We start from the raw sequence: 27,180 nt of genomic DNA, 5'->3' as shown, positions 1-27,180 counted from the left end.
TGGTTGTTTTGCAATTCTTAGGTGCTCCCAAACAGACTAACATTTTTCTGTCATCTGAAACTGTTTTGGGATCTACTGCTCAGGCCTAATGATGAAAATCTGGATGTGTTTGGTCATTCAGGACAATGAGTGCAGTCATACACAGTAATTACATTCACTTTTATTTACAGAGCATCAATAACATTCATCAAAAGGAAAACCATCAATTCCACATGAGCAACGCTGCTGAACCAGAGTCAGACGTGGAGACTTTCTACAGAACCAGACTCTGGTTGGAGATTATACATACTATAAGCGAACATCCTACAGCAAGTTGATCCACTGACTGCAGAGTTTATAGAGGTTCAGATCAGGAACTTCTACTTCTGTCATACTCAAGCTATGCTGCTATGCTAATTATTCAAAATTAGTTTAATGGATCATTGAAATTCTGTTTGACTTCATTTTATTTACCAGCATATCTGAAACTTCCTGCTGCTGGCACATGGAACATTTCAAAATATTCATAAAAAAAGCTTTTTCATTTTTTTATTCAGTATAAAAAAATTTAGACTACAAAGTTTTGACATAGTTTAATCATACAGTAAAATAAGTGGGTGAAGCTGAATATTTCCAGCCTTTGATTGAGTTTTGATCAGAGCTTATCCCCAGAATCTCTGTTTGCCGGGTGGAGGCAGCACCTCCTGAGAAGCAGGGAGGCTGAAGACGGAGCTGGCCGCCTCCACCGTGAAGATGAAATAAAAGTTTGCGACCATCATGGCGACGCTGGGAAGGAAGGAGAGGCCGAACCCGAAACCACGGATGCTGCTCCCGAAAGCCGCCGCCGCCCAGTACACCAGCCTGCAACGAAACAAACGCACCCTCCGTCAGACGCTCGTTTACCGCGGGGCTCGTCCGGGTTCGGAAGACTCACCGTCCAAAGGCGAAGTTGATGGTCAGCAGTGGGAGGAGCTTCAGCTGCTCCTGGCTCAGGTACATCGCCATGACGACCAGCTGCAGGAAGTAGATCAGGAACAGGGAGACGGAGTCAGCGATGAACCGCTGGTGAACTCTGACCTCCTGGAAGTCTGGCTCCTTCACGATGTCGTCGAACAAGGGCCGAGTTGCGCCGCTGCGAAGACGAAAGACGCCCAGAACCAACCAGCCTGAGAGGGCGAGACAGACGGGTGAGACCCGGCAGGGGGGGGGGACGGGAAATGGGCGGGACGACCGCATACTCACCGAGGACGATGGGAACGGTGGCGAATATGGAGCAGCGCATGGTGTAGACGAGCCTGAGGGGGGCGCTGTCCAGCAAGGGGGCGTCAAACGGCAAGAAGACGAAGCCGCCCCACACCATGAGGGGGAAGAAGAGCGCCGACGTCATCAAGGACACGCCCATTTTCAGGACGTCCCTGCCGAGGCAGTCTCCCCCACCTGAGAGACACAAAACTGTCTTAACTCCGCCCATGAGACAAACGCGCTTTAACCCCGCCCACCCGAGGCTTCTTACATGGCGCTGGCTTGGTGTCATCGAGCCAGTCGCCCGGGAAGCCATGTTGATTGTAGTCCTGAGGTCTGAGGAAAGGACTCCTCTCGGAATCCCACAATACTTCGGAGTGTGGGTCTATGGTGGGGGAGGGCAGGACGGTCACTGCGGGGCTGAACACCTGAGCTGCTTTCTCCGGCAGGTAGTTTCCTCCGTGCTCCTCCTCCAGGTGTGTGGGGAGTACGGCCTCCAGGCTGCCTCCCCCCATCTCCCCCCTCCCGGCCTTCAGCTCTCTCTCGCTCTCCGTCCAGCTGGACATGTGGAGGGAGGCGTCCGACATCACACTCATCCGGTCTCCTTTCCCCCTCTGCAGCGTGTCGTGCTTCATCATGGCCGACCTCGCCTCCTCCTCTTCCTCCTCAGACTGTTTTATCTTGTCGTCCATCTGTCAGGGAACACGGGGAGATCCTGGTCAAGGGGAACTTCATGGTTCGGTCAGTAGTAACAGAGAACAACGATGACATTCATACAATAATCTGAGAAAGAGAGCAGGAACGAAAGATTCTACTGAGCCGAAGACCTGACGGGAGCATATTTAACTGGAAATACAGAAGGATCCGTTCAGTCAGAAGCGCCTGAGAGTTTTCAATGTTCTCAGCGTTCTGCTTCAGGACACATATGGACCGAAGTGGAATCGAACCTGCAACCTCTTGACTGAGCGATGTGCCAGAGTGAATATCAGAGCAGACAGGGAAGAGGGAGGAGTGATGAGGAGAAGTGACTAAAGGTGGATGAGATTACAGCTGTCCCCGCCCACTGCGTGGCGTCACCGCCACTGTTCAAATAAAAACTTTTTAAACTGACTTTTATTTTACTAAATTATGCTCCAAAAGTTGTTTGTAGTATTTACGACACGTTTGCACGTGACTGACCAGCCGCTCCGGACCAACGCAATTAAAGTAAAGACCAAAACAAACTGCAGTAAAAACAACAACAAACACCTTGACCGCCCCGAGCTAATATGCTACATGCTAACGGAAGTAGACTAAAATATATGAAAAGGATGCCCTTTGAGACCTGATCCTGGCCTTAAAACCAGTCGTAGTCCTAGTCCTGGTCGTGGTCCCGGTCCCGGCGCTGGTCCTGATTGAGATCCTTGTCTGCTCCTGCGGTAGTAATCAGAATCAGAACCTGAACCCTCAGTCGCCCCCACAGGTGTCGTCAGGTGAGTTCTTCTTCTTCTTCTTTTTCTTCTCTGTACTTCCTGTCACAGAGCTGCTGCCACCTGCTGGTCAATCCTCGTAATGGCGAATTGAAGACAGTCTGTGGAAAAGCCAAATGTTGAGGTTTTAAAACCAAAACACTTTAATATTGAGAAATATATTTCTATAATTCAAATACATTTTATTAATATTTCAAGAAATGCCACACGGTGAACTCAGAACTCGTTCAATTAAATAAATTAATTTAGAAAAATTTTGAGCTTGTTTATCTTTAGTTAAAAGTTAAAATAGATGGTGTTTATGTAATCCCATAAACTGTTCTTCATTGTTTCTCATTGTGCTTAAGATATAGTTCATATTTTTATTTTATGACCATTATTGTTATTGTTAATCTTTTATCTCATTCTTTGTTGCCTTTCTAGGTTTTGACTGCTTATGCTTGTATGCATTATCATTATATTAATTTTATGTTTTCCCCCCTTCTTCCTTCTATTTTTCATTATTCGATTGTTTTATTTTTTTATTTATAGTTTAATTGTATTATTGAATATTATTGTTGTCAGGGACAATATTGCAATGTTCTTCTCTTCCTGCTGTTAAAAAAATGGTATGCACTGCAATGATATTCATTGAATTCTTTAATGTCCACTACTGTATTGTCAGTTTAAATGATGGTATAAATGTGCAAAAAGAGGATGAAATTATTTTCTAGGTGGGATGACAGACCACAAGATCTTCTGGGAATTTTAAACTGCACAAACCATACTTTATTATTCCCTTTTGGGGAAATTCTTTGTCCCACCTTCATACCATGCTATCATGAGGATGTGGGTAGCCACATTAAGGCCCTCCGGGAAGCTGATTGGGTGTCACAGGTAGGGATTTGGTGTGGTAACGTAACCATTGTGGGATTTGAACCTGCAAACTCCCAATTTCAAGCTCGCTTATCAGCGCCAAAATAAAAAAATGTGTTCTAACTAGACTATACCTAAAGCATCTCAGTCCTCAACCAAAACTAAATATTGTTTATATGTGTATCCATTGCTAACTTTGTTTTTTCTGTTGACAATCTCAAACTGTGATGAAGAAACATGCAAAGGGACATTGCCCCAAGTTCTTGTGAGATACGACCCTTGAACTTCAGTTAGTACGTCAATTTTTCCATGAATATCCTGAACCATCTCAAACCATTGCTCCGTATTTGGTGTTTTCAGTTGGTGCTACTTCATAATTATAACCTTTTTACAGGCAATGAGTTACATTTAAACCAGTTGCCTGTCTTCCTTCTGCACGGCCGTATCGTTAACTGCCAACAACAAAGAAATCTGACGCAGAATTTTTGGGATTGCACCATTTCAATATGCAAACACAGCTTTTTAGCTCAATGACAGTTATGAAGCACAACATTTACAAATGTCCACCCTTATTCTTGCTGATCGCTGAAAACCATCTGCAGACAGGGAATCTGGCGGCAGCTGTGGCTCGGCTGGTGGAGTGGTATGTCTCGGCCTGATTCCCTCATCTCCCCCTGAACACATGTCAAAGTGCCCATTAGCAGGCCTCTGAACTCCAGACTGCTCCCAGGGGAAAGATAGAGCACCTTAAATGTGGCAGTCCATTGCTTTAGGGCAGTGGTGGGATGGAAGAGAGATGGATGGGCCCAGGCTCGGGAGTTCACAGGTTTGAGAAAGACCCTTGACCCACACCAGCTCCATGGAGCACCATGATGTGGAAAAAAGGAATTTCCCCAAGAGGATTAATAGTTAAACACGTATTGTTCAAATAATACCTTTATTAGACATGACTGATGACCCCAAACCTTTCATAGAAATAAATACTAAAATAGAAAATGTATACACTCCATTTTCTCCCATTCATTCATCATCCTCCTTCATCTTTATTATTCTTTCTTTCCTTCTGGAGACTCTGCTGCTGCTGCCTGTGTCCCCTCCTCCTCTTCCTCTTCCTCCTTTACCAACGGCCCCTGACTTTCTTCATTTTTTGGATATTGTTTGCTCTTCAGCTGTTTCTGCTACTGGCTAGGTAAAATACAATAAGATAAAACAAGACATTTCCTGTATTTTGTCCCCCAGTTTAGAAATGTGAATAATTGCAGCAGAAAGTGGACTGTTAATAAGACAACAGCAAAAGAAAAAGTGTACAAACAATCAATAATAAGCATAAAAATAATCAGAACATTAACAATAATATATCATCGAAATGAAAATATTGACATTATTTACATTTTCACAGTGGTGGTAGTAGGTGGTAATATGCCATGACAGCCCATGTTCCCATGGCTGATGTGTGTTTGTGACAGCCACATACCGGTTTTAAATGACGTCTGTGTATTCTAAGTGATTTAAAGATGCCTGTTGTCTTTGCCTTTCATACAGATGATTGTTTTCCAGAGAGAAACATTTTTGTGTTCTAATGATAGTGATTTATGTTCCACCCCTCTAATGTTTGTGGCTCCACCTCTGGGAGGGACACCGGTTTGTCAGCTCAAAGATCTTCCTGTGGGGAGTCTTCATGTTCTCACTGAAGACATTTAGCCATCTGAAGGGAGGAGTTGTGCACACTGGTTACTCATTTATTTTGGTCTTATGAACATACAAGAACTTTCATCAGAGAGGTGTGCCATTTGGATTTAAAGAATTTAAAAATAACCTTTGCATCAAATTGTATGTGATCAGTCTGCTCTGTAATTTAACCCAATTTTCCGTTCATCGATCTAAATTTAAAAAATTTAAAGGGAATCAAACTTCATGGCAGTAAGAGCGTATACCAGGCAGGTGACACTACTGCATGCACTCAAAAACAAACAAACAAATGCATCATTGTTTTCTGTGGATACTTGTGACTTGAATTAAAACTCAATGTTTGAATTTCTCTCTCCTCTTTGTGCGTCTGCTCAGACCGGGGTTCGTTTCGGTGTGGCACCGGAGCACTCCGTCGACCTGGATGTTGGGCGGTGCCGGTTGTGCGGGGTTCCACGTCACACAGCAGCTGTTGTTCGTCCCTGTGTGGCGGGGATGAAGGTGTCGGTGTCAGTCACGTGACTCGACGCCACACCCCGATTGGCTGATCGGCATCACGTGCGGCACTGACACGTTGTCATAGAGACTGTCTCAGCCCACAGTGACCACGTGCGTCTCGCGGTGAGGAAATCAAACAGCCCCTGGCAGATGCTGAGGGGCGGGACTTGCAGCGCGAGCACTGGAGGGATTGGCTGAGCGGTGCAGCAGCGGGCTGCGCTGTGATTGGTCAAAAGTACAGCGGCGCTGTCGGTCAGGGACAAGCCCCGCCCCTCTGGACTCAGACTGCGGACTGCTCCGGGACCAGAACCGAGCGCGTTCTCACAGGGACTAACGGGAATCGAACAGTGATCAGGAGCCGGTCAGGGGGCGGTTCGGTCTGTCGGACGGGATGTCCCGGCTACTGGAGAGCAGGCGGCAAGACAGGATGAAGGAGATCAACCAGAAGGTGAGTTCACCGGAAAAAAAGAAAGAAAGAAAGAATAGGACTTACGAGCGCGTGCACGCTCAGTTTTCTTATTGATAAGTGCAATCTCCAGACGAACCGGGACCCGAACCGGGTTGTGAACCAGGAGCGGGTCGCCCCGCTGCGTTTTCCGGAGCGGAGAGTTGTCTTCAGGCTGGGGCGCACTTTGTTCCGCTTTGTCCGCTCACATCTGGAGACGGAGGCGAACCCGGAGTCATTTGTTCCGCTCCCGATGCTGTCTCGGCTGGCTGATCGATCGATCGATCGAGCCTCGATCGGCCCGGCGGACAGTCGATCGAGCCTCGGTCCGGAGGGACGGGGGAGAGCTTTGTGCGGAACTTTTTGGGATGAAAGTTGGTGGAGCTCTAAAAACGGGAAGCGGACACTTTTTTTTTCTTCTTTCCGTTTAGATGTTTTTTATAGAGCAGAGCGCGCGCCTGCCCTCAGTGTGTTCATTTTCTTGTGGGTGTGTGAGTGAGTGTGAGGGTGTGTGTGTGAGCGCGTGTGTGTGTGTGAGAGAGAGAGAGACACGGCTTTACACACAGTTCGTGTGTTTGACTGAGTCCGTTAGCTGCAGCGTGGCCGCTTTGTCCTGCAGGAGGAAACCAGTGGGGGGAGGGGAGGCTGTGCGCGTGCGTGTGTGTGTGTGTGTGTGTGTGTCAACATGCTTGAGGAGCGTGTGAGAATACAGACTACAGAAAAGAGAGAGAGAGAGAGAGAGAGAGAGAGAGAGAGAGAAAGAATGTACCGCTTTGGCAATGTAAATGTGTGTCTGTCATGCCAATAAAGCTTCTTTGAATTGAATTGAATTGAATTGACAAAGCTTTAATAAGCACATCTGAGTCTTATCTCAAACCACTGGACTCACCATCGTCCCTGAGGGGTGGTGTGTAGTTCAGCCTCCAGTAAAACATACATAAGGTGTGCAGTATTTCCACTGCCTGGCCTGCGGTGCTGTTATGGACTGGTTGGAATAAAGGAGTTTATTCCAGTCAGCTTACTCTCAGTGAACTCCACTGTTTGTTTAAAGTGCTTAATTATATCAGCATTTCTTTTTAATTTAATGTTCTGTTTGCTTAATTTATCATATCTTTAATGAGAATTTCCCTCGGTCCCTGCTATAAAATGGGTTAATTGATATTTGAATATTGATTTCACTTGGACAGGTTGGCGTTGCTCATTGCCTTTTGAAACACGATCTCCTGCTGTTTAGTTTTCCATCTTTCTGCATCTGCGTCTGTGAATGTGTGAACTTATCTTAACCTGAGAAGAAGTTGAGCAGCTGCCGTTTCATTGGGTTTGTTCAAAGATTAAAAGACGTTTTCATGAAAACTTCACCAAGACGATTAAAAATCCCAATAAAAACATGGAAGCCTGTCAGGTGCTCCACGTTTAGGACACATGTTGAGAACAGCAGCCTTCGGAGCGGTGGCACCATGCTGGATGTCTGCAGTTTGTTTTTTTTCTGGGCGGTTTGGAGCCGACCCTCCATTGTGGCTTCACCTCAGTCTCATTTCATCTTCTTGACCACCCAGCGGAGGCTCTGCTGCTCCGTCCTTTCCTGTTTGTGCACTTCACAATGTCCATGTATACGGTCCTTTTGTCTGCGTTGTAGCCGCTCGGCCTGTTTCTGCCTCGGACTTTAAAAGATCTCTGGGAAAGGCTGGCCGTGACCTGGTTCGAGTTTCCACTTTATTGTCATATGTACATCGGAAACCATGTTTCCCTGCACAGCCAAGTTCTTTCCCGGCTGTCCACAGAGAATGCCGGCATTAAAAACAACAAATAAAAGAGCATGTAAAGAAACAGTGTAATTAAAAATAATATATATATGTGCCATGTTAATGAAGCAGTGTGAAATTATCAGAGCAGCTTGATTAGAGTTCAGTCGATTGTGAGGTGTCGTGTGTTCGTCCTGGTCAGCTGGGTCCGGACCGCCCGGAGCGCTGCTCTGGTTCTGTGCTCTGTCCCGGACGGCCTCGGCTTCCAGGCCTCCTCCAGATGTTTCAGGGTCGCAGTCTTCGCTCTGCGCTGCGTTCGGCACTGCAGACGTTCAGCCTCGCTCCATGATGAGGGGTTCCTTTAACGGCCAGAGCAGGGAGTTGTGATTATCACTCAGATTTAAGAGTTTAAGAACTGTTGAAACCAGGGCAGCATTCAGTCCCAGATTCTGTGTGCTGGAGGACACATCTGGCCACCTCTCGCCAACCTCTGGATGAAGCTTTGGAGGATTCTGGTCTAAAAACTCATTCAGTTCATTATAAGTACAGTTAAAGTCCCCTCCCAAAAACAATACATCCTCTAACCTCCTCACTGCACCATTATTTTTAGTGGATATATCATATATTTGTAGATTTATTATGTATATTTAAATCTTTTTCTGTCTCTCTTGCATCATTTCCGTTCGCTCTTTCCACTCTAAAATGATGCATTATGAGTCAGATGATCACACATATGACATAAAATCGAACACTTCCTGATTCGTGAGGCCAAGCTCTTCTTTATGATTTTCTGTTTTTGGTAACTCTTTACTTGAAGCGCCCCTGTATAACACATTATAAGCACATTATAGCACTGTATAGCTATAGTTATAAACACTCATAAATGATCACAATGCTTTATAACATCAGGACCTAACCCTAACCCTAATCTTATGCTGTGTAGTGGGTGTTGTATAATGAGTGTTTATAACTACTTATAATGTGTTATACCGGGGCCTTCAAGTAAAGTGTTACCATGTTTTCTTGCACAGGTATAAAGCTCCTGAAACTCTTCCTCCAGCTGGACAGCGTGCACTCATTACTGTCACTAGTTTTTCTGTCTGTACTCTGCTGGCCTCGGCATCACTGTGCACATCTTGAGATTTGTTGGAGTAGGTTTCCATAAAACCTGCTCCTCTGTCCGGGTCCGGGTCCAGTACCTGTGGAATCAATTATTTCACTTTCTGTACTTTCTTCCTGGCCTGACTCCTGAGAGCATATCAAAATATAGAAACTTGTCCATAATATTTCTGAATAATAACCGGAAGCATTGATTTTACCTGGTGGAGCTGAGGAGCCGTTTCTTCTTCATTGGTGTAAATGGTGTGAGGTCATACCACTTTGGCGCTTCGTCTATTTGCAGGAGACGAGAGGAGGACAAAGGTCTCTTTCTCCCCTCCTCACTGAGCTCTTTCTTCATTGATCAGCTGATGGCTGGTGGCTCCTCTCACAGGCTGACTCGGTTTCATCCTTCATACTCTGATTGTCTTCAGCTCACAGTCACCGAACGTCGACGTTAATCCGTCCGCTGGTCCCGGCATTACAGGGTCCAGTCTGAATCAGGAGCCTTATCAAAGCCTGATTCTAAAAGTAGAGGCTGCGTTTGCATTCCTAACTCAAACTGGGAGCTGGTTCCGTGTGAGGGGCCTCCAGGCTGCATTTACATGATAATGATTTAAAGCAAAAAGGCAAAATTTTCCTTGAGTTTTGGGGGTTCGTTGCCACTGCAGCGTTTCCCTCCAGAGTATCACGACTCCCAGTCCAGATTCTAATTGGACTTCATAGTTTTATCATCGAGAGTCTCTGGAATACAGTCCCTCCCGGATGTTGCGTAGCCATAATTTCAACAACTGATTTAAATTCAACCAATCTCCCTGAATTCTGTGCGACCTTGAAATTTTGTCAAGTTGTGGTGATTTGACAGAATTGCAAGGTCGCTCAGAGTTCATGGAGCATCAATTGTTTCACTTTCTGTAGTTACTTCCTCCCCTGGCTCCTGAGAGTGTATTATAATGCAGAAAGTTGTCCATAATATTTCTGATTAGGAACTTTTGAACAATGACGTGAAGCACTGATTTTACCTGGTGGAGCTGAAGAGCTGTGTCTTCTTCATTGGTGTAAATGGAGTGAGGTCATACCACTTCGGGTTTTGGTCTATTTGCAGGAGACGGGAGGAGGACAAAGGTCTCTTTCTCCCCTCCTCACTGAGCTCTTTCTTCATTGATCAGCTGATGGCTGGTGGCTCCTCTCACAGGCTGACTCGGTTTCATCCTTCATACTCTGATTGTCTTCAGCTCACAGTCACCGAACGTCGACGATTACCCGTCCGCTGGCCTCACCATCTCAGCTCACATGGCCTAAAAGTCCCATTAGAGTCAAGATCCACTGGACTTTTCTGTTGGATGTCAGAAGTCAGTCGATGAATCAGTGAACTGATTTTTATTTGCTGAGCACTTCTCATGCTTGCTGCAGCACAAACCTCGACCTAAAAGCGGAGGCCTGTCCCACCGCCCCTCCAGAACCTCAGGCTGTGTTCTTTACATGACAGAAGCATGTTTTTACTGTGATTTTGACGTCTGGAGTGAAACTCAGCTCAGAGTCAAACATAACGTCCAGGTTTCTTACCTGATCAGATGTGTTGATTGACAGTTAGCTTTCACAGGTGTTTCTCTCTTTCAGGACTGATGACTAAAACCTCAAGATCTATAAAAGGTTTCTCTGACATTCAGAATTTAAGATGTAAAATATACAGCTCTGTATCATCTGCATAACAGTGAATGAATGATGCTCCATATGATGTTTCCAAGTGGGGGCACGTATACGTTAAAAAGCACAGGGGACCAAGACTGAGCCTTGGGGAACGCCTTATTTTATTTAATGGACTTCTGATAAACTTGGATCCAGCATGAGTTTTCTCTCTGACTGACAGTAGATGAACCTGTGGAGGGCGGCGCCAGAGAGCGTGACCAGGATTGTCAGTCTGTATCGAAGGCTGGTCTTGGATCTAGTAGAACCAGGACTAAAATCCATTCTGATTTTTATCAGGGCTGTCATCTCTTAACAGTACTCCACCCTAAAAGCAGATTAGGATTCCTCATGATGGTTGATTCTCATGATTAGTTAGTGAAATTGTCAAGATCTAAATTGTTGTAGGGGGTTTACTACTACTTTTAAAATCCATACTAAACATTTTTCTGAAGAGAATAATTCACAATGAATAAAAGACTGTTTTATTTCTAAATTGATAAGACTGAATTGAATGAAATCGTGTGTAGGTGGAAGCGACTGTGCTGTCTCTTTGGACGGCTCCTCCGCCCCTCCCCAGGTGTCCAGGTGTCAGATTCCTTCTCTGTTCCTCCTTTGTTCTGCTCCACAAAAACAAACTGACACCATAATCCAGAGCAGCCTCTCTCTCATTCATCCATTCATCCAGAAAACCGGCTGATGGTCACATGACTCCGCGAGGAGCCTGGATGGCACAAAAGAGGGAGAGTTCGGGCCTTCCAGCCGACTCTGATCGGTCCCATGATGTGTTTCTCTGTGCAGAACAAGGAGAAGGAGCGTCTGAAGGAGAGGGAGAAGGAGGCCCGAGAGAGGGAGGCCCGATCCAGCAACGGCCACCTCTTCACCTCGCTGACGGTGTCCTCCACCACCCTCTGCTCCTCCTGCAACAGGAGCATCACGGCTAAAGAGGCTCTGAGCTGCCCAGGTAAAGGCAGCGTGACGCACAAGCAGCTAGCATGCAACATGCAGAATATGTACAAGCTTCACAGAGAAACCATGGCTTCTGTGGCGTTCAGGGTCCTGGGTGTGACTCCGGCTCTGCAACGACTTTCGGTTTGGTTATGAGAGTCACTCGAGGCCACATGGGGTTCAGCGGCGGGATGTTTAACTGCAGCGAAGCGGTGAAACCTCAACGGCCACAGGAATGTGATCGGAAACCCCTGCGGCGCCGAGCTGTAGGCTAAAATCAGAAAAGCCGCGAGGCGAAACTCCGTCAGGCGTCCAGGCTCCTGTCTGGGACCAGAAACAAACCGCACGAGATCACGCAAGGAGACTGTGATTAAAATTTCCCTCAATACACAGAGACGGCATTCAGAAAGTCCCTGCTGTATTTGAGCAGGCTGAGGAGCGCGAGTTCAGGGTCTGTAGGTGGAGTAGACTCACCCGGGTGAAATATCCCAACCAGGTGGATACGCCACAGAGGTGGAGTGGTTTACTGGAACAAGTCTGGAACTCTGCAGCATTTGGTGTTGAAGGAGGAGAGAAGTACAAGTAGCAGAGTCACCGCTCACCACATCAAACACAGCCGTCTTCCTAAAGAATATTTTGAGCCTGTCAGTGCTCGTAATGTGTAATTTTATTGTATTATAGTAGAAAAACCCATGTAAAATCAAACTAAAGTCTGTATTTTTATTCCAAACTCCTCAAAAACTGATGTTTGTAATTATGTACATAATCCCCCCACGCGACAAATAATTAAAGAATTATGTTATTAATATGTTATATATTACTTTGTTAGGTTTGTGGCTGAAAAGATGACGTTATAAATGTCTACCAGTGTGTCAGTGAGACGAATCACACCTGAAATGCTCTCATGACGAAGCTGCAGCAGCATGTAGACGTATTTCTTTTGAACTGATTATTGTTTCGTTTCGCATTGAGAAACAGGAAAAAAACAAATAACTTAACGCCTGCCTGGCTGTGTGTGTGTGTGTGTGTGTGTGTGTGTGTGTGATTTGCCTTTGTCTGCAGTGTGTGTGACAGATGGCATGTTTTAATCTCCCGTCACAATGAGCAGACGGTCACACATGCTCACGCTCACACACACTCACACACATGTACAATGCACGCATGAACACACACAAATGCCACACACACAAAGACACATTGATGTGGGTTTTATTTCTGACGGACTTCTTTGAGAGCTGAGAAAATAATTTTTTGCAACTTGTTCAAGTGACTGAAGTGTCTCTGCCTGTCCTTCTTTGTCTCTCTCTCTGTCTCTGTCTGTCTTTGTCTCTCAGCCTGTAATGTCACCATCCATAATCGCTGCAGAGACAGTTTGGCCAGCTGTGCCAAGATGAAGCAGAGGGTGAGACACACTGTACCTGTCTGTCAGGTTGTGTCCTGCTGTCTTTCTGTCTGTCCCACGTCTTTGTCTGGACTGACCTGTCTTATCCTTCAAACAGCAACAGAAGCTGGCGCTGGCCAGAAACAGTTCAGCCCTGCAGAACGTCGCCCTGCGGACCAAAAGTGAGTCTGTCAGTCTGTCTCAGGATGTCCATCAGTCTGTCTCCACCTGTCAGTCTGTCTCCACCCGTCTGTCCTCACGCGACAGTAACCCTCCGTTCTGCTGTTCTTCAGCCCCGATGATGAAGGAGCGTCCGAGCTCGGCCATCTATCCCTCCGACAGTCTGCGTCAGTCTCTGCTGGGGTCCAGGCGGGTCCGCTCCGGCCTCTCGCTCGCCAAGAGCGTCTCCACCAATAACATCGCCGGGTGAGTCCCAGCTCCCGCCTGATTGGTGGAGACCTCGACACTGATCGGCTCATCAAAGGTTTATATGATGTTTCAAGAGAAAACATAGCTTTTGTGGTTTCATATCTGAAGACACGAATCCAAACCATCATATCTGAAGAGTTTGAGCAAGACTTTGAAAACGATGTAGCTTCACACACACACACACACACACACACACACACACACACACACACGCACCTGTCCGCCTCTCACACACCTGTCTGTCTCTCAGGGGCTTGGAGGATTCGGTCGGTCTCAGGAGGATCTTGTCTCAGTCCACAGAGTCTCTGAACTTCAGGAGCAGGACTCTGTCCATGGAGTCTCTGACGGATGAGAGTGAGTGTGTGTGTGTGTGTGTGTGTGTGTGCGCGTGTGTGTGTAAGTGACCGCTGAGCCGAGCTCGCTGCTTTGTGCAGGTGAGTGGTGGTGGAGCCCCCTGCTGGAGGAGCTGCAGGTGGAGGGCAGCTGTGTCCAGGCGGACAGCTGGAGTCTGGCTGTGGAGCCCAACTTCCTGCAGACGCTCCACAAAGACCTGATCAAGCAGCAGGACGTCATCTACGGTGCGTCCGGCGCTCGGAACACGGCGCACGGCCGACGAGCGGCACATATTCACATCTTATACCCGTCCCCCCCATCAGAGTTCATCCAGACGGAGTTCCATCACGTGCGGACGCTGCGGATCATGGAGGGCGTGTACCGGCGGGGGATGCAGGAGGAGGTGATGCTGGAGCCGGGGGTGGTGCACACCATCTTCCCCTGCCTGGACCAGCTGCTGGAGCTGCACTCCGGCTTCCTGGCGGAGCTGCTGAGCAGGAGGAGGGAGGGGCTGGCGGACGGCAGCTCCACCAACTTCACCGTGCGGCGGCTGGGAGACCTACTGCTCAGACAGGTGAGGTGCTCCGCCGCCGCCCGTCCACCGACTCCACAGGCGGACGGCTCCCCCTGCTGGAGGACGGGAGGGACGCCAGTCCTCCAGGAGCTCAGAACTGACATCTGATGCTGATTCTTACTGCAGAGACAGACTTCTGTCATTGACGCCTGTGTGTGTGTGTGTGTGTTTGTGTGTGTGTGTGTGTGTGTGTGTGTGTGTGTAGTTTTCAGGGCAGTCCGCTGACGACATGAAGAAGGTTTACTCGGAGTTCTGCAGTCGACATCCGAAAGCCGTTAAACTCTACAAAGAAGTATTGAGTCGAGACCGACGGCTGCAGCAGTTCGTTCGGGTGAGCCGCTCCACCTGCCCCGTCGGGCTGTTCACACACACTCACACACACACTCTCACACACACACACACACACACACACACACTCACACTCACACTCACACTCACACTCACACTCACACTCACACTCTCACACACACACACACACACACACACACACACACACACACACACACACACACACACACACACTGACGTGACCTTGACCCGGTGTGTTTCTGCGTTGGGTCGGCAGCGTGCGTGTCGCGGTCCGCTGCTCCGCCGTCACGGCGTCCAGGAGTGCATCCTGCTGGTGACGCAGAGGATCACAAAGTATCCAGTGCTGATCCAGCGGATCCTGGACAACACGAAAGGTGACCTCTGACGACCTCCGACGACCTGTGGTAACCTCCGACCCGTCCCTGACCTCTGCCCTGTGACGACCTGTGCCGCAGGCAATGAGAAGGAGGTGCAGGCCCTGAGCCAGGCGCTGGCCAAGCTGAAGGAGCTGCTGAGCGCCGTGGACCTGGAGGTCCTGGATCTGGGTCGGGCTCGGAGGCTGCAGGAGATCCAGGCCAGGCTGGACCCGCGGGCGCAGGCGGAGGTCCGCGGCGGAGGCGTGTTCCGGGGGGGAGAGCTGCTGCGGAGGAAGCTGCTGCACGAGGGAACGCTGCTCTGGAAGCTGCAGGGCTCCCGGATGAAAGGTGCCGGCCGGAGCTCTCCAGCCGCCGCGACGCCGCCTCCTCTGGGCGAAACCTCACCGCCGCTGTTTCTCTGCAGACGTACAGGTGCTGCTCATGTCGGACATCTTGGTTTTTCTTCAGGAGAAGGATCAGAAGTTCACCTTTGCATCACTTGTGAGTCACACAGCTTCTCGTGGAATGTTGCTCTTTAAACGGGGCTTTAATCACATCAGTCTAAATGTCTCTGAATGTCTCAGGACAAGTCTCCAGTGATCTCGCTGAACAACCTCATCGTCAGGGACATAGCCAATCAGGAGCGAGGGATGTACCTGATCAGTGACTCCACCCCTCCGGAGATGTACGAGCTGCACGCCTCCTCCAAAGAGGACCGGCGGACCTGGATGAGCCGCATCCAGCAGGCCGCCCTCAGGTGAGCGCCGCGCCGCCTCACACACTCTCTGCAGGCGGTCGGAGGAGCGCCGGGCGTCACGGTGTCGCTTCTGTTCTGTGTTCACTCACCAGCTGTCCGTCGAGGGACGACTTCCCGCTCATCGAGACTGAAGACAAGGCCTTGCTGCGGAGACTCAGAGGTACGGCGCTCCGCCTCCTCCCTCAGCCCTGATCGAGTCTGAATCGAAGAGTCCTTAATGCCTCGACTCCTCCTCCATCCGTCCAGCCGACATCCAGCAGAAGGACCGCGAGGTGCTGGAGCTCCTGCAGGAGCGCGTCACGCTGTTCTCCGACCTGGTGCAGGCCACGGCGCACGGCGAGTCCGAGGGAGAGACGGTGGCGGAGGTCAGGCCCCCGTCCTCCAACAGGAACCTGTTCAGGGCCGACACTCCTCACGCCCCCCGGGCGGAGCCGCTGCTCCTGGCGGCCATCAGCGAAGGTGAGGGGGGGTTTCTGGGAGGAGCTGGCGGTTTCAGGAGGAGCCCGCCTCACGGAGACGTGTTTCTGTTCCAGTGGACAGGCTGACGGAGCTGCTGTCTCACTCCAGCATCCAGAAATCCTCCGTCGTCAACGGGAGTCCAGACCTCAGCAGTGAGTCAGCTCTCTCTGTTTAACGTTTAGATTCAGAGACGAGGCCAGAGGAATGTCCGTTTATTCCCGCTGAGTTTCAGAAAGTTTCCAGAGAACCAAGTTGAGACTGGTACGACGGTGGAGGGGTTTAGAGGGAAGGAGGGAGAGTGGCGGGGAGCACGGAGGAGGATTCCGTCCAGAATGCCGCTGCCGATCTAAACTCCAGCTGTTTGTTTCTCAGACGGAGACTCTTCTTCTCTGAACGGTTCGTTCGACTTGGACGGAGGTTCTTCGAAGGTAAATTTTGTAGCTCCTTCAAACGTATCGATCCCTTCGGTTAATGGTCGCTTCCAGTTACATCCAGACTGAAACAACTGGCGCATTATTGCCTTCATATTTCAGACGTGAGGACGGCGGTGTGTGTACTTGATCTGTCAGTCTGATATTTTTGGTATTTCTGGTTGTTTGTCTTCTTCAGGACAGAAATGGAAACCAGCTGCAGGAACGAAGCCTGAACGAGGTAAAAGCCGCTTCCAGAGGAAACCACTTCCTCCTGACCTCTCTTCACTCCTTCAGCCCCATTTTTGTTTTTTTCCTAACTAGACATCCCAAAAATAAATCGATGTGTGAAATGTTTTGAAAAACAGTGAAGGTGATCGTCTTTAATTGTTGACGATTTGTCTCCAAACAGGAAGTCCGTCAGCGACTGGTCAATGTGAGCACGCAGCTGTTTGCCCTGCAGGTGACGCTACTTTTTCATCTCTACGCCTTTCATCGTGTTCTGAATCCGCCGGCTTTAACTCGCTGACTCCGCCCCTTAAAGGCAGCGGTGATTCGTCAGGACTCCATCCTGGAGCTGTCGCTCAGCGCTGGCCCCGCCCCCTCCGCCACCCCGGCGTCCGCCCCGGCGCCCCGCCTCAGCCGCTCCGTCTCCAGGGACACGGGGCTGGACGCCGCCGGCGAGGTGGGGCTCCTGCGGCGGCAGGTGGCGGTGCTGCAGGACGAGGTGGCGCGCCTGCGCCGGAGGGGGGAGGAGTCGGTCCGGGAGGCGGCGAAGACGAGCGTCAATGGCGAGGCGAGCAGCGCCACCGCGGGCGAGCAGGGGAAGAACAGGCGGCGGGGCAGTAAGGACCTGGAGTTCCGCCCCCTCGCCCCCCTCGCCACCGAGGATCCAGTCGACCAGTTAGACGGCGTCCAAGAAGGGAACGATGAAGAGGAGGAGGAGGTGATGAAGATTTCTCCTCGGTCCGACAGTCCCAGAGGTAAACACCAGTTTCTGTCTTTTTCCATGGTAACGGACATCAACATCACCGTAACCTGTGACCTCTGACCTCTCAGACCTACAGGACATCCCGGAGGAGAGCGAGAGTTAGCAGCGCCCGGAGCGACGCCGTCGTGTTCCGTCTCCCCGGAGTCTCCGATCGAAACCGCGGGAGTGGGCGGAGTTATCGGGGTGGAATCCGGGGCTTAGCTGCGTAGGTAGGGTTTGGTGGAGGCGGGCGGGGCTACATTCAGTCCAAAGCTTGACGCTTCTGTCTGCTCCAAACCAACCGATTCATCCGTCGCCGTGTTTTCGATGATTCTTTCAATGTCTGAGTATTTCAGTCTCTGGATGTTTGAATTTGTCTGAGTCTTTGAATCTCTGAATCCTTGAAGCTTTTGTTTATTTTTTATCTCTGATTCTTGAAGAGTCTCAGGTAGAAAGCTGTAGTCAAATGAAGCAGGAACCTTTTCCTTTCTTTGTTGGTGAGGACTGTACATAAACACTGAGAAGATGTAAAACTGGTCCAGATCCTGGCCTGATGCGGATCACGGTGGCTTTCTGTGTGGCTCATTTGTTTGATACCGATGTGTTTATTTATTCTTCAAGCTGATATCAAGTCAAACAGCCACCACACTACATTTCCCACAATGCCTTTGGATCTGAAGCCACTCGTTTAGACTGAGAGATTATAATCTGTTTATTTATACAGAGACATGAGAAGTAAACATAGTTTTAGAAACGTTTGATTCTTCACTGTAAGGAGTGTTGATCCAAAAGAAGAATCTGTTTGTCTGTTTATTTGTTTGTTTGTTTGTTTGTTTGTTTACCAAAAATCTGCTGGATTTAGGAACTGAAAAGCTGAAGTAACTGAATTTCTTCATGTTTGATGAGATATCAAAACAAAAGCCTTTGAAACGTTGGCCTGGGTGGGGGCGGAGCTTCCACAGATTGTGGGCGGGATTTAATGCTGAATTGTTTTCAAGGGAGCATGTTAGCATGTTTTTTATACTGTGTCAGACTCGCAAATGTGTGTGACGTAAAAAAAAAAAAAACTACGAAGAATCTTTTTGTCAACGTTTATGATGCAAAATGTCTAAATGTTTAAATTTTACACTCATATAACGCCGTCGCCGAGGGCTCCGACGCCAGGTGGCGGCAACTTGGCTGCACTTGAGGAGGCTGATCGCGGAGAGTTGTGGAAAAAGGAGGCAGAAACACAAGAAGGAACTGAAAAATATTTGTTTTTCAACGCTGACTGAAACATGCTGAAGGTCATGAACACTTTTACTCTCCTGTTTGTGCCACAGGACGTAGATCCTTCGTGATTTTACTCTTTCTGATGTAAACTCTGTGTCTTTACTGAATGAATTTAATCAGGAATATGCTATGCTGTCTTTCTCCTGTTTTATTTTTGTAATTGTTTTCCATTTCTGTGACTTTATGATTTCGAAGTATTTGCAGAAGCGCCTGCTTCGTACCCGCTGGCAGGTGACATTATGACGCAGTCGTGTGTGGAGGCGTCACTCAGTACGGATCGATGCTTTAACATGTCATCATGTTCAACTGCGATTAAAGAAAATATTTACCTCCAAATCAAAATAAGTGCCGTGTTTTTCATCAGTGGTCTGGATGGTGCCTGTATTTAATAGATAGATGTGGAAATGGACATTCTCTCTCTTTCTCATTTATTTATTTTATGTTATAAATATTAATGTGTTTATGTAAATTCTTGTGAATTCATAATCTTAATATGCTATTTAATATTGGTGTATTTGAAGAATTTGTATATTTTTTTACTCTTGGTTTTTTTTTTTCATATTTTTGTGTAATGTGGAACTGATTTGATGACTGAATTTCTCCATGTGGAATGAATAACAACTTAATCAGCAAATACTGAATTTGTAGAAAAATGATTCTAAACATCATTTTTCACCACATAGCTCCATCTTGTGGAATAATGGAACATTACAAGCAACAAGAGAGTTTTTAAAATTCCTCCACGAAAAGTTTATTTGGACATTCATGACAAAAACAAATTAATTGGAAACTCCTTAAAACGGAGTTTATTTCTCAGTCTTTAAAAGAGTGCGGGGATTTCATGCTTCATATGTTGGGTAGGAGTCGTTGTTTACTGTATTTTATTGTATGGAAAATATGTCTTAAGGGGGAGGAAATTGACATTCAAGAAGATGGGACCTAGGACAGAGCCCTGAGGAACACCGGAGCAGAGGTAAGATGCCTGAGAAGTAAAAGATTTTAACTGAATGAACTGAGTGCTACTAGAAAGGTATGACTTGAACTATTTACAACACTGAATATCTAACTCTGTGAGGAGAGGCCTATCATTTTATATGAATATTTGGGTTATGTTTATTGTGTAACAGTTAATGTAAATATTTTATTTATCTTCCTTATAATAACAATCAGTCCCATGTGAATGTTTCTGTTTCATTCCTTGGAGTACTTGATGTTAAATGTATATAAAGTTAGTTTAAAGAAGAGTTTGGACCCGTCAAAGTGAAGTTTTTTTGTCTTCTATTTGTCCAATTCGTCTTATTCTGAAGCCGACGAGCAACCCGACGTAACTTCCGGTTGGGTGAAACCAGGAAAAGGGCGTGGCGTGCGTCACTCGGGTTGAGGAGCCAGGGACAGAAACCTGGACACGGCGTGAGACCTTTCGGACCGGCGGAGACCCGAAGAGGCCAGGAGAGACCCGGAAAGACCCGAGTGCGCGTTTCGCCCGTACGGACCGCGGACCTCAGGCTGAGCCATTGAATTTGCCTCTAACAGAAAACCAGGAAGTGACGCAGCAGGTGGAGAGGCAGGTGTGCTTTCTAGCGAGGATCCCAACAGGTAAGCGCCGGTCTCCTACAGATGTGTGTGTGCTCCGCTAACAGCCTCGTGTGCGACTGCTGACATAACTTTGAATTAAACGCACGAGCCAGGAGACGTAAACAACAACAAACACGTCATTTTCCTCCGCGTTCCGCCTGTCTCGCATGACGTCATCACGTAAGAAATGTCGGTTATGACGGGTGCTGGGCTACACAGACAGTAATGTTCAATATCAACACAACACGCATCCAGTGAGACCGTAACACACACACGTAAACACAACTTTACCAGTGAGACAGCTCCACACACACTCGCTCTCTCACTCACATTCAGTTGAACAACTACACTCACAATTACACAACCACACCCACATCCAGTTGGGCAACTGCACTCACTCTCACACACAGGCACCCAGCCACACCTACATCTGGTTCGGCAACCGCACACAAGGCCACACAGCTACCTGGGGTGTTGAGTTGAACCGATTCCACGATGCACCGTGATTCAGATGTGCATCGATGCAGCAACAAATCACAATAGATTATAACACATGGTTGTTGTTTCTTAAGTTTCCAACAGCGGACCAATAAAGTTCTCAGGTTTGTAAATAATTAGCCGGTATTATGTAACGTCATCAATATTGCCTGCAGGTAGGCAGGAGAGGAGCCATGATTCTTTGGTATTGATTAGAATGACAGAATTAAGGCAAAGGTAGGCAGCTGCCTGGGACACATAAGAGCTGACCGACTGTGCTCCACAGTAATGTCTTATTTATAAATATAGATAATGCATGTCAGCACCCTCTAGAATCACCACTGCACTCTATGCAACATTTTATACGATCGATATAGGACCCAGTACAACTTTGATTTATATCTGCGCACAAAAGAATAACTCTATACATAACCTACATTTCCAATAACATAACTGCTACAACTATATACAAATGCTTTCTGCAACACCTAAATATACAACTATGCAAGACTTTGTATGAAATGTTTAGTTAGCATTTATGTTAACATTAAAATGTTTTCTCTTTTGTAGCACATTGCACTGTATGGATGTCATTTTAGTATTTGCTATTGTAAATATACTTTCTCTCACACTCACACTCTCGTCAGTCTTAGCTACCAGCATCTGGCTGCTGTTTCTGGTTTCTCTGTGATCAGACGTTGAGTGGGTGATGACGGGGAAACGTCTGTTTCTGTGTGTGAGGAGGTGAGCGGAGGACTGAGCAGCATGGAAGCCGTGAAGAAGAAGATCAAATCGCTCCACGAGCAGGCGGAGGAGGCCAGAGAGCGAGCCGAAAAGCTGCAGAGGCAGGCGGAAGGGGAGAGGAAGAGCCGCGAGGAGGTACGCAGCACATCTACAACCCCGTCGGTTCCACAGTCGAACCGTCTTTAAAAGACAATGTCAGTGAGCCGTCGGCAGTCATTACAGTTTTAATCATATCCTTACACACAAAATCTTACAACAAATTGAAAAGTAGTGTATGGAACAGTTTCTTTTACTACTCATTAGATATTCTCCTTTTGTCCTCCTGATGTGTGTTATTATGGTCTGCTGTGACGTGTATAATGTAAAGGACATTTTAAATACATACAGCCCAGTTTGATCTTTTCTGTGCAGGACTGGTAAAATAACGTCATAATAACCTTTAAATGTAAAAACTTTGCAGTGTTTCTTTGTTGTGTGACAGAGTGTACCTGAAGAAAATGTCTACACGCAAAACTTTTCAGAAACGAAAATGTTGTGTCAGCAGGACCTCGGTGTCGTGTTGTGTTCTGTTCGTTACTCTGAAGAAATCAGGAAAAAAAAGTCACTGTTTTCTTTGAAAGCACCATTTGCTTGGCAGTTTTGCAGACCGGATTGGATCCCCATGCGGGCCGGTTTTGGCCCACAGGCCATATGTTTGACACCCCGACTGTAGAAGAACATTTGTTGATAAAGTGTGTGTGTGTGTGTGTGTGTGCGCGCACGCTGTGCCGATAAGGAGAGGTGGTCGTGTTCATGTGGCTGCTGAGACTTGAACTGCAGTCATGTGGCGACTTTGATGATCGTCAGATTTCTGCTTGTCTGAAGACTTTCAAAATAAAATAGCATTAAACTTTGGAACAGTTCGCTGTCACACCCTTCAGGTTCAAGTTTCCTGCAACAGTTTGACAGAAGATTCTCTCTGGTTAAGATGCAGCTCAGTGTTGAGACCCTCATGTGTTTCTTCAAGTCTTCAGCGGCCATAAAAGAAACTTCCTGATGGAGTCATTTTTTAATTTTATTTCAATTTCATTTATTTTATGCAAAAAACAATAGTCTGAAGGCCCTTTCATAGAGAAAACCCCAACACTTCCACTTGAGCAGACAGCAGAGAGGAAAGGATAGAGAGCAACAAGCGACAGATTGTCAGAATAAATGATCAGTTCGTTTGTATGAACACAGAGTGAGGCATGTTGCTGTGGAGTGTGTGTAGTGCTGGACTGAAGCACGCTGCAGGCATCACACACTCCATGTATCAGTGGAAACACACTGCGAGATAAACCGCAACAGGAGAGCTGTAGACTGTGATAACACACACACACACACGCAGTGCAGAGTCAGAGTGTGTGTATCTCAGCGGAGGCCACATTTCCCGCTCTGTGTAAATAAACAAGCAGCAGTTCACCCTGCGTGAATCTGTTTTCTGATCAATAGTACCAGACGCAGCGCTGAGATTGAACAGAGAGCAGAACAGAGAGCAGTCATTCGTCTGAGGCCATCAGACGCTCACCTTTAACCAGATTCAAACCACTTCAGGATTTGGTCTGTGAGGAGAAACCGTTCATTGATCAATGCCTGGAAGAAGTGGGAAGGAGGTGAAGTGTGTGATTGAAATAACCACCGAGTTTATTCACCTTCTGCCAAAAGACGGTTGTGTCAAGTAATGAAGTCAATGCCGTGTGGAGGTTTATATTTTCAACATCTAAAGTTACAGTTTGCAGTCGGAGTGAGGCTGGAGGAAAGCGGAGTTCTGGACGGAGTTCTTCCCCTCTGTGTGTCTGCAGGCGGAGGCCGAGGTGACTGCTCTGACCCGCCGGCTGCAGCTCGCCGAGGACAGTCTGGATCAGGCTCAGGAGAAACTGACTGACACTCTGCGCAAACTGGACGAGGTGGAGAAGACGGCGGACGAGAGCGAGAGGTCAGACACGACCGACCCCGATCCGTCTGATCCCAGGGCCTTATCCACTTTACTGTCACTGCTAAAAACAACTCGGTGTCTGTGCCACATTTTAAGCATATGAGGAAATTCAGTGAGCTCCAGTGTAAATGTCGCCTCGCCGTGTGTCTTCAGGGGGATGAAGGTGATCGAGAACAGAGCTCTGAAAGACGAGGAGAAGATGGAGGTGTTGGATGTTCAGCTAAAGGAAGCCAAGCGGATCGCCGAGGAGGCGGATCTCAAGTATGAGGAGGTAACTGCTGCTAACAAACCACACAGCCGCTGCGCCGCGACACGACGACGCAACGACCACCGTGTGACTCCACAGCGACGCCACACCACTGCAGGGCCACAACGTCACACAGCGACCAACCACGCCACTGCAGCTAATGTTACTGATGGAAACGTTTGATTGACAGGTAGCCGGGAAACTGGGGAAGCTGGAAAGACAGCTGGAACGAGCTGAAGAGAGAGCCGAGCTGTCTGAGAGGTTGGTCTCACACACACACACACACACACACACACACACACACACACACACACACACACACACACACACACACACACACACACACACACAACCCAAACAATTTTAACTCACAGTTAAACTGTCAGTAGAACTTCCAAAAAGTTGTCAATTTGCTGCATCTAAAGAATAAACACACCTGGGATCAGACATGGGCGTATTTCATTGGGTGACTTTCATGGGAGTTGAAGTAATCGAGATGAGGCAACTGTAAAAATGCAGCAATTCCAAGAAAAGTGTATTCATCTATGGTAAATAACACTACGGAACAACCTTTCCCTGTTCCAGGCTTGAAAGGGTTTTTTCCTAGTTGCTTCTGCTAAAAGTCAGAGGAAAGCACCGGTTTCACCCTCTAAACCTTGCCGAAGCCTTTGATTTTTTTCATTTTCCACAGTATTTCATGAGGAACAGGACAGTAATCCTCCTCTTCCTCTGGGCCAACGTCACTATAATTATAACGATTCGTGACATGAAGAGTCATTTCAGTGATTCTGGTTTAGGGCGATTGGTTCATGCTAACCCTAACCCTCTGTATATAGATACACCTTTAGCAGTAAAAGCAAATTCCTGTCATTTGTGTGCTTTATTCACCTAAAATGAAAGCTGTGAAAATTGAGATTTTTAATTAAAAATCACTTATTTCATTTTCAAAGACACGAAAGCAAAGTATGAATATCCTAATGACCATAAGTTTGATCCATCAAGATCTAGAAATGAGGAAAATGTACTTTCGAACCGGGAACAAAATGTGTGTTATATAGTGTAATTACATGAGAAAATACTAAGAGAAACGGGTCAGAATGACCACATGAACACAAAAACTTGAGCAGTGACAAAACCATTGTCTGTGGACGCACTGTGTTGCTGCATGCTCAGTTGGTAAGAAAAGGTTGTTCGTGATCGGTGAGCATGATGGTGAGTTCCTACAGCACCGTTCAAGGTGAACTACATGAGATCGTCTGACGCTCGAAACTGTTGAAAGCAGCTTCAGCGTGTTTTTTTTACCTAACTCAGATCATATGTGCTGCATTTCAGCTCACATCCGTATCGTGTCACAACTCCACCAACTCTAACGCCGTGGCGTTTCCTTCCTGCTGTTTCCTTTGACCCCTGTCACATTTCGACACTCTTCTGTTTTTTTCTCAATCCACCAATCAGTAAGATGCGGCAATTAGACGAGGAGCTGAGGAGTTTCAACCTGTCAATGAAGAGCCTGCAAGTATCAAAGGACAAGGTACCGAAGACGACCTGACTTTTAACCTGCTGGCAGTCACTCCTGTGGCTCCTCCTCCTCCTCCTCTTCCTCCTCCTCCTCCTCCTCCTCCTCCTCCTCCAGCAGCTGAGGGCTCCAAACACCACAATGTACCAGTCTTTACCCTGAGAGAAATTTACATGCAAAAACCATGCAGCATGAAGTGTTTTCCACAATAAAAACAGGAGCCGTTGCCCTGAGCACACACGGAGTAATCCCAAGACCCAAGAACTGAGAGCTCTACAAGGCTCGTAAAAGCAATTCTGTTAAATAGGTAGGACTCAGAACGTCAGAAGAATTATTAAAATACTAAAGATTCTTAAATTCAGTTCAGACGCTGTTTAAACAGTGAGAACGCAAAACTGTTTTGGGTGTCCCTTCACAAAACGGTGTTCAGAGCCACTCGATACAACTTTTTGAAACTATTCCCACGGTGGATCTTCTCAGAAATGCTCCGGCTCCATCAAAAAACACAACTTCTGGACCTGCTCAGTAGATGAACAGCAACAATGGCGACCTCCAGAGTGTCAGGACTGCAGTGGTGTGTGGTTTCATTACTAAAACAGACAGCAGCGCTCACTAGTGGCCCAACAGGAAAACTATAATTTTAGCATCTGAAGGTGAGCTGAATGGTCTGGGATCGGACGAGGAGGAGGAGGAGTGACGTGAAGCAGTGAACTGTTCCTGCAGGTGTGAACTGAGCAGAGTGAAGCTGCTTTCACCTCTAATCTGTTCGCCTCTCTGTCTCAGTCTTCTGAAAAGGAGGACCGGTATGAAGCGGAGATCAAGAGTCTGACCAAGAAACTGGAACAGGTGAGTCAGGGGTGACAGCAGTACAGTCAGAAACACACACACACACACACACACCTGAACCTGCTGCTGTGTTTCAGGCTGAGAGCAGAGCTAACTCTGCAGAGTCTGTCGTGGCCAAGCTGGAGAAAACCATCGACCAGCTGGAAGGTCAGGCTGCCTCTCCGATCAGAATTATCCATCCTGGAGTGATTGCTCAGCGTTTCCGCTCGTGACGTATGTATATATATCTGCTTTCTGTGTGAACAGACAATCTGGCTGCAGCCAGGGGCGAGAACATGGAGCTGCAGGCGTCTCTGAATCAGACCATGGAAGAGCTCAACTCCTACTGAACTCTGAAGCCCGTCGGCCCCAAACACCCCCGGTGCTTTTCAGTGGGACGCCTTGAAACGTCGTGGCCAAAGGGTTGTGTCACTCCCCCGCGTGCTGGGTGGGAGGAGGCCACAATCCAGAGCTGCTCCTCTTCCTCCGGCTGGAGACTCCAGGTGTGCAGGGAGGAGCAGCCGCCTGCAATGATTCCTGCCTCTTTACATTCCTCCGACACTTCAACATGATAGCTTCACTCTTTGTGTTCTAGGGGCCCAATCTGTAACCATTCCCGTGTTCAATCCCCTTTAACAACGACTCACAACTTCAGTGTTTGAAATCACCTTTTCTTTTTTTTTGCCAAAACAACTAACGGAACAGGATGTTGGCTCTAACCGGTCCATCGGGTCTTTTCCTGGTTGTATTGGGAAGTCAGCTGCCAATCAGATCTGAACGCTTTATTGCCAATTATGTTAATGGAGGGACCAATCAGAAGTCAGAGACCACCTTTTAGTTGACTTGATATTCCGACGTGGTGGAGTCACCGCCGCTGTCACAGCTCATTGTAAGACCAGATTTTGTATAATAAAAGCACCATCTTTAACTCTTGACCTTTTGAT

The 27,180-nt window shown here is 47.6% G+C and overlaps 3 protein-coding genes across 4 annotated transcripts; 2 read left to right on the top strand and 1 right to left on the bottom strand.

The window, feature by feature from the left end:
- Positions 1-142: 142 nt before the first annotated feature.
- On the bottom strand, positions 143-2,724 carry tmem79b (transmembrane protein 79b). The gene is made up of 5 exons (XM_030102922.1): positions 2,546-2,724; positions 1,493-1,913; positions 1,222-1,416; positions 914-1,145; positions 143-840 (listed from the first exon to the last, which is right to left on the bottom strand). Exons 2-5 carry the CDS (start codon positions 1,911-1,913, stop codon positions 642-644), a joined length of 1,047 nt encoding a protein of 348 aa, XP_029958782.1. The 5' UTR covers positions 2,546-2,724; the 3' UTR covers positions 143-641.
- Positions 2,725-6,014: 3,290 nt separating this feature from the next.
- arhgef2b (rho/rac guanine nucleotide exchange factor (GEF) 2b) lies at positions 6,015-18,734 on the top strand. The gene is made up of 21 exons (XM_030102921.1): positions 6,015-6,177; positions 11,502-11,664; positions 12,983-13,050; positions 13,148-13,211; positions 13,323-13,455; positions 13,709-13,812; positions 13,893-14,036; positions 14,115-14,365; positions 14,571-14,696; positions 14,931-15,048; positions 15,130-15,378; positions 15,455-15,531; positions 15,615-15,787; positions 15,880-15,947; positions 16,034-16,246; positions 16,321-16,398; positions 16,619-16,674; positions 16,856-16,897; positions 17,069-17,119; positions 17,201-17,639; positions 17,716-18,734. Exons 1-21 carry the CDS (start codon positions 6,121-6,123, stop codon positions 17,748-17,750), a joined length of 2,709 nt encoding a protein of 902 aa, XP_029958781.1. The 5' UTR covers positions 6,015-6,120; the 3' UTR covers positions 17,751-18,734.
- Positions 18,735-20,242: 1,508 nt separating this feature from the next.
- Positions 20,243-27,169, top strand: LOC115396296 (tropomyosin alpha-4 chain-like). 2 transcript variants are annotated; one of them, XM_030102098.1, is made up of 9 exons: positions 20,243-20,494; positions 21,695-21,829; positions 23,515-23,648; positions 23,802-23,919; positions 24,086-24,156; positions 25,351-25,426; positions 26,195-26,257; positions 26,335-26,404; positions 26,504-27,169. In XM_030102098.1, the coding sequence occupies exons 2-9, from the start codon at positions 21,716-21,718 to the stop codon at positions 26,584-26,586; spliced, it is 729 nt and encodes a 242-aa protein (XP_029957958.1). In that variant the 5' UTR covers positions 20,243-20,494; positions 21,695-21,715; the 3' UTR covers positions 26,587-27,169. The 2 variants fall into 2 exon arrangements, with proteins under 2 accessions (XP_029957958.1, XP_029957957.1); XM_030102097.1 differs by having other exon boundaries at positions 21,692-21,829.
- Positions 27,170-27,180: the final 11 nt, after the last annotated feature.

The sequence above is a fragment of the Salarias fasciatus genome, chromosome 11, assembly GCF_902148845.1.
Source record: "Salarias fasciatus chromosome 11, fSalaFa1.1, whole genome shotgun sequence".
Taxonomy (NCBI): domain Eukaryota; kingdom Metazoa; phylum Chordata; class Actinopteri; order Blenniiformes; family Blenniidae; genus Salarias; species Salarias fasciatus.
This window is presented reverse-complemented; position numbering and strand designations above follow the sequence as displayed.

Excerpts from the sequence above, each read along its gene's own strand:
- tmem79b (XM_030102922.1), bottom strand. The coding sequence starts at position 1,913 with ATGGACGACAAGATAAAACAGTCTGAGGAGGAAGAGGAGGAGGCGAGG. Across the intron at positions 1,417-1,492 it reads TGACACCAAGCCAGCGCCAT|GTGGGGGAGACTGCCTCGGC; the intron begins GTAAGAAGCCTC and ends TGTGTCTCTCAG. Across the intron at positions 841-913 it reads ATCAACTTCGCCTTTGGACG|GCTGGTGTACTGGGCGGCGG; the intron begins GTGAGTCTTCCG and ends GTTTCGTTGCAG.
- arhgef2b (XM_030102921.1), top strand. The coding sequence starts at position 6,121 with ATGTCCCGGCTACTGGAGAGCAGGCGGCAAGACAGGATGAAGGAGATC. Across the intron at positions 13,813-13,892 it reads GGAGTCTCTGACGGATGAGA|GTGAGTGGTGGTGGAGCCCC; the intron begins GTGAGTGTGTGT and ends TGCTTTGTGCAG. Across the intron at positions 17,640-17,715 it reads TCGGTCCGACAGTCCCAGAG|ACCTACAGGACATCCCGGAG; the intron begins GTAAACACCAGT and ends CTGACCTCTCAG.
- LOC115396296 (XM_030102098.1), top strand. The coding sequence starts at position 21,716 with ATGGAAGCCGTGAAGAAGAAGATCAAATCGCTCCACGAGCAGGCGGAG. Across the intron at positions 24,157-25,350 it reads AGAGCCGAGCTGTCTGAGAG|TAAGATGCGGCAATTAGACG; the intron begins GTTGGTCTCACA and ends TCCACCAATCAG. Across the intron at positions 26,405-26,503 it reads AACCATCGACCAGCTGGAAG|ACAATCTGGCTGCAGCCAGG; the intron begins GTCAGGCTGCCT and ends CTGTGTGAACAG.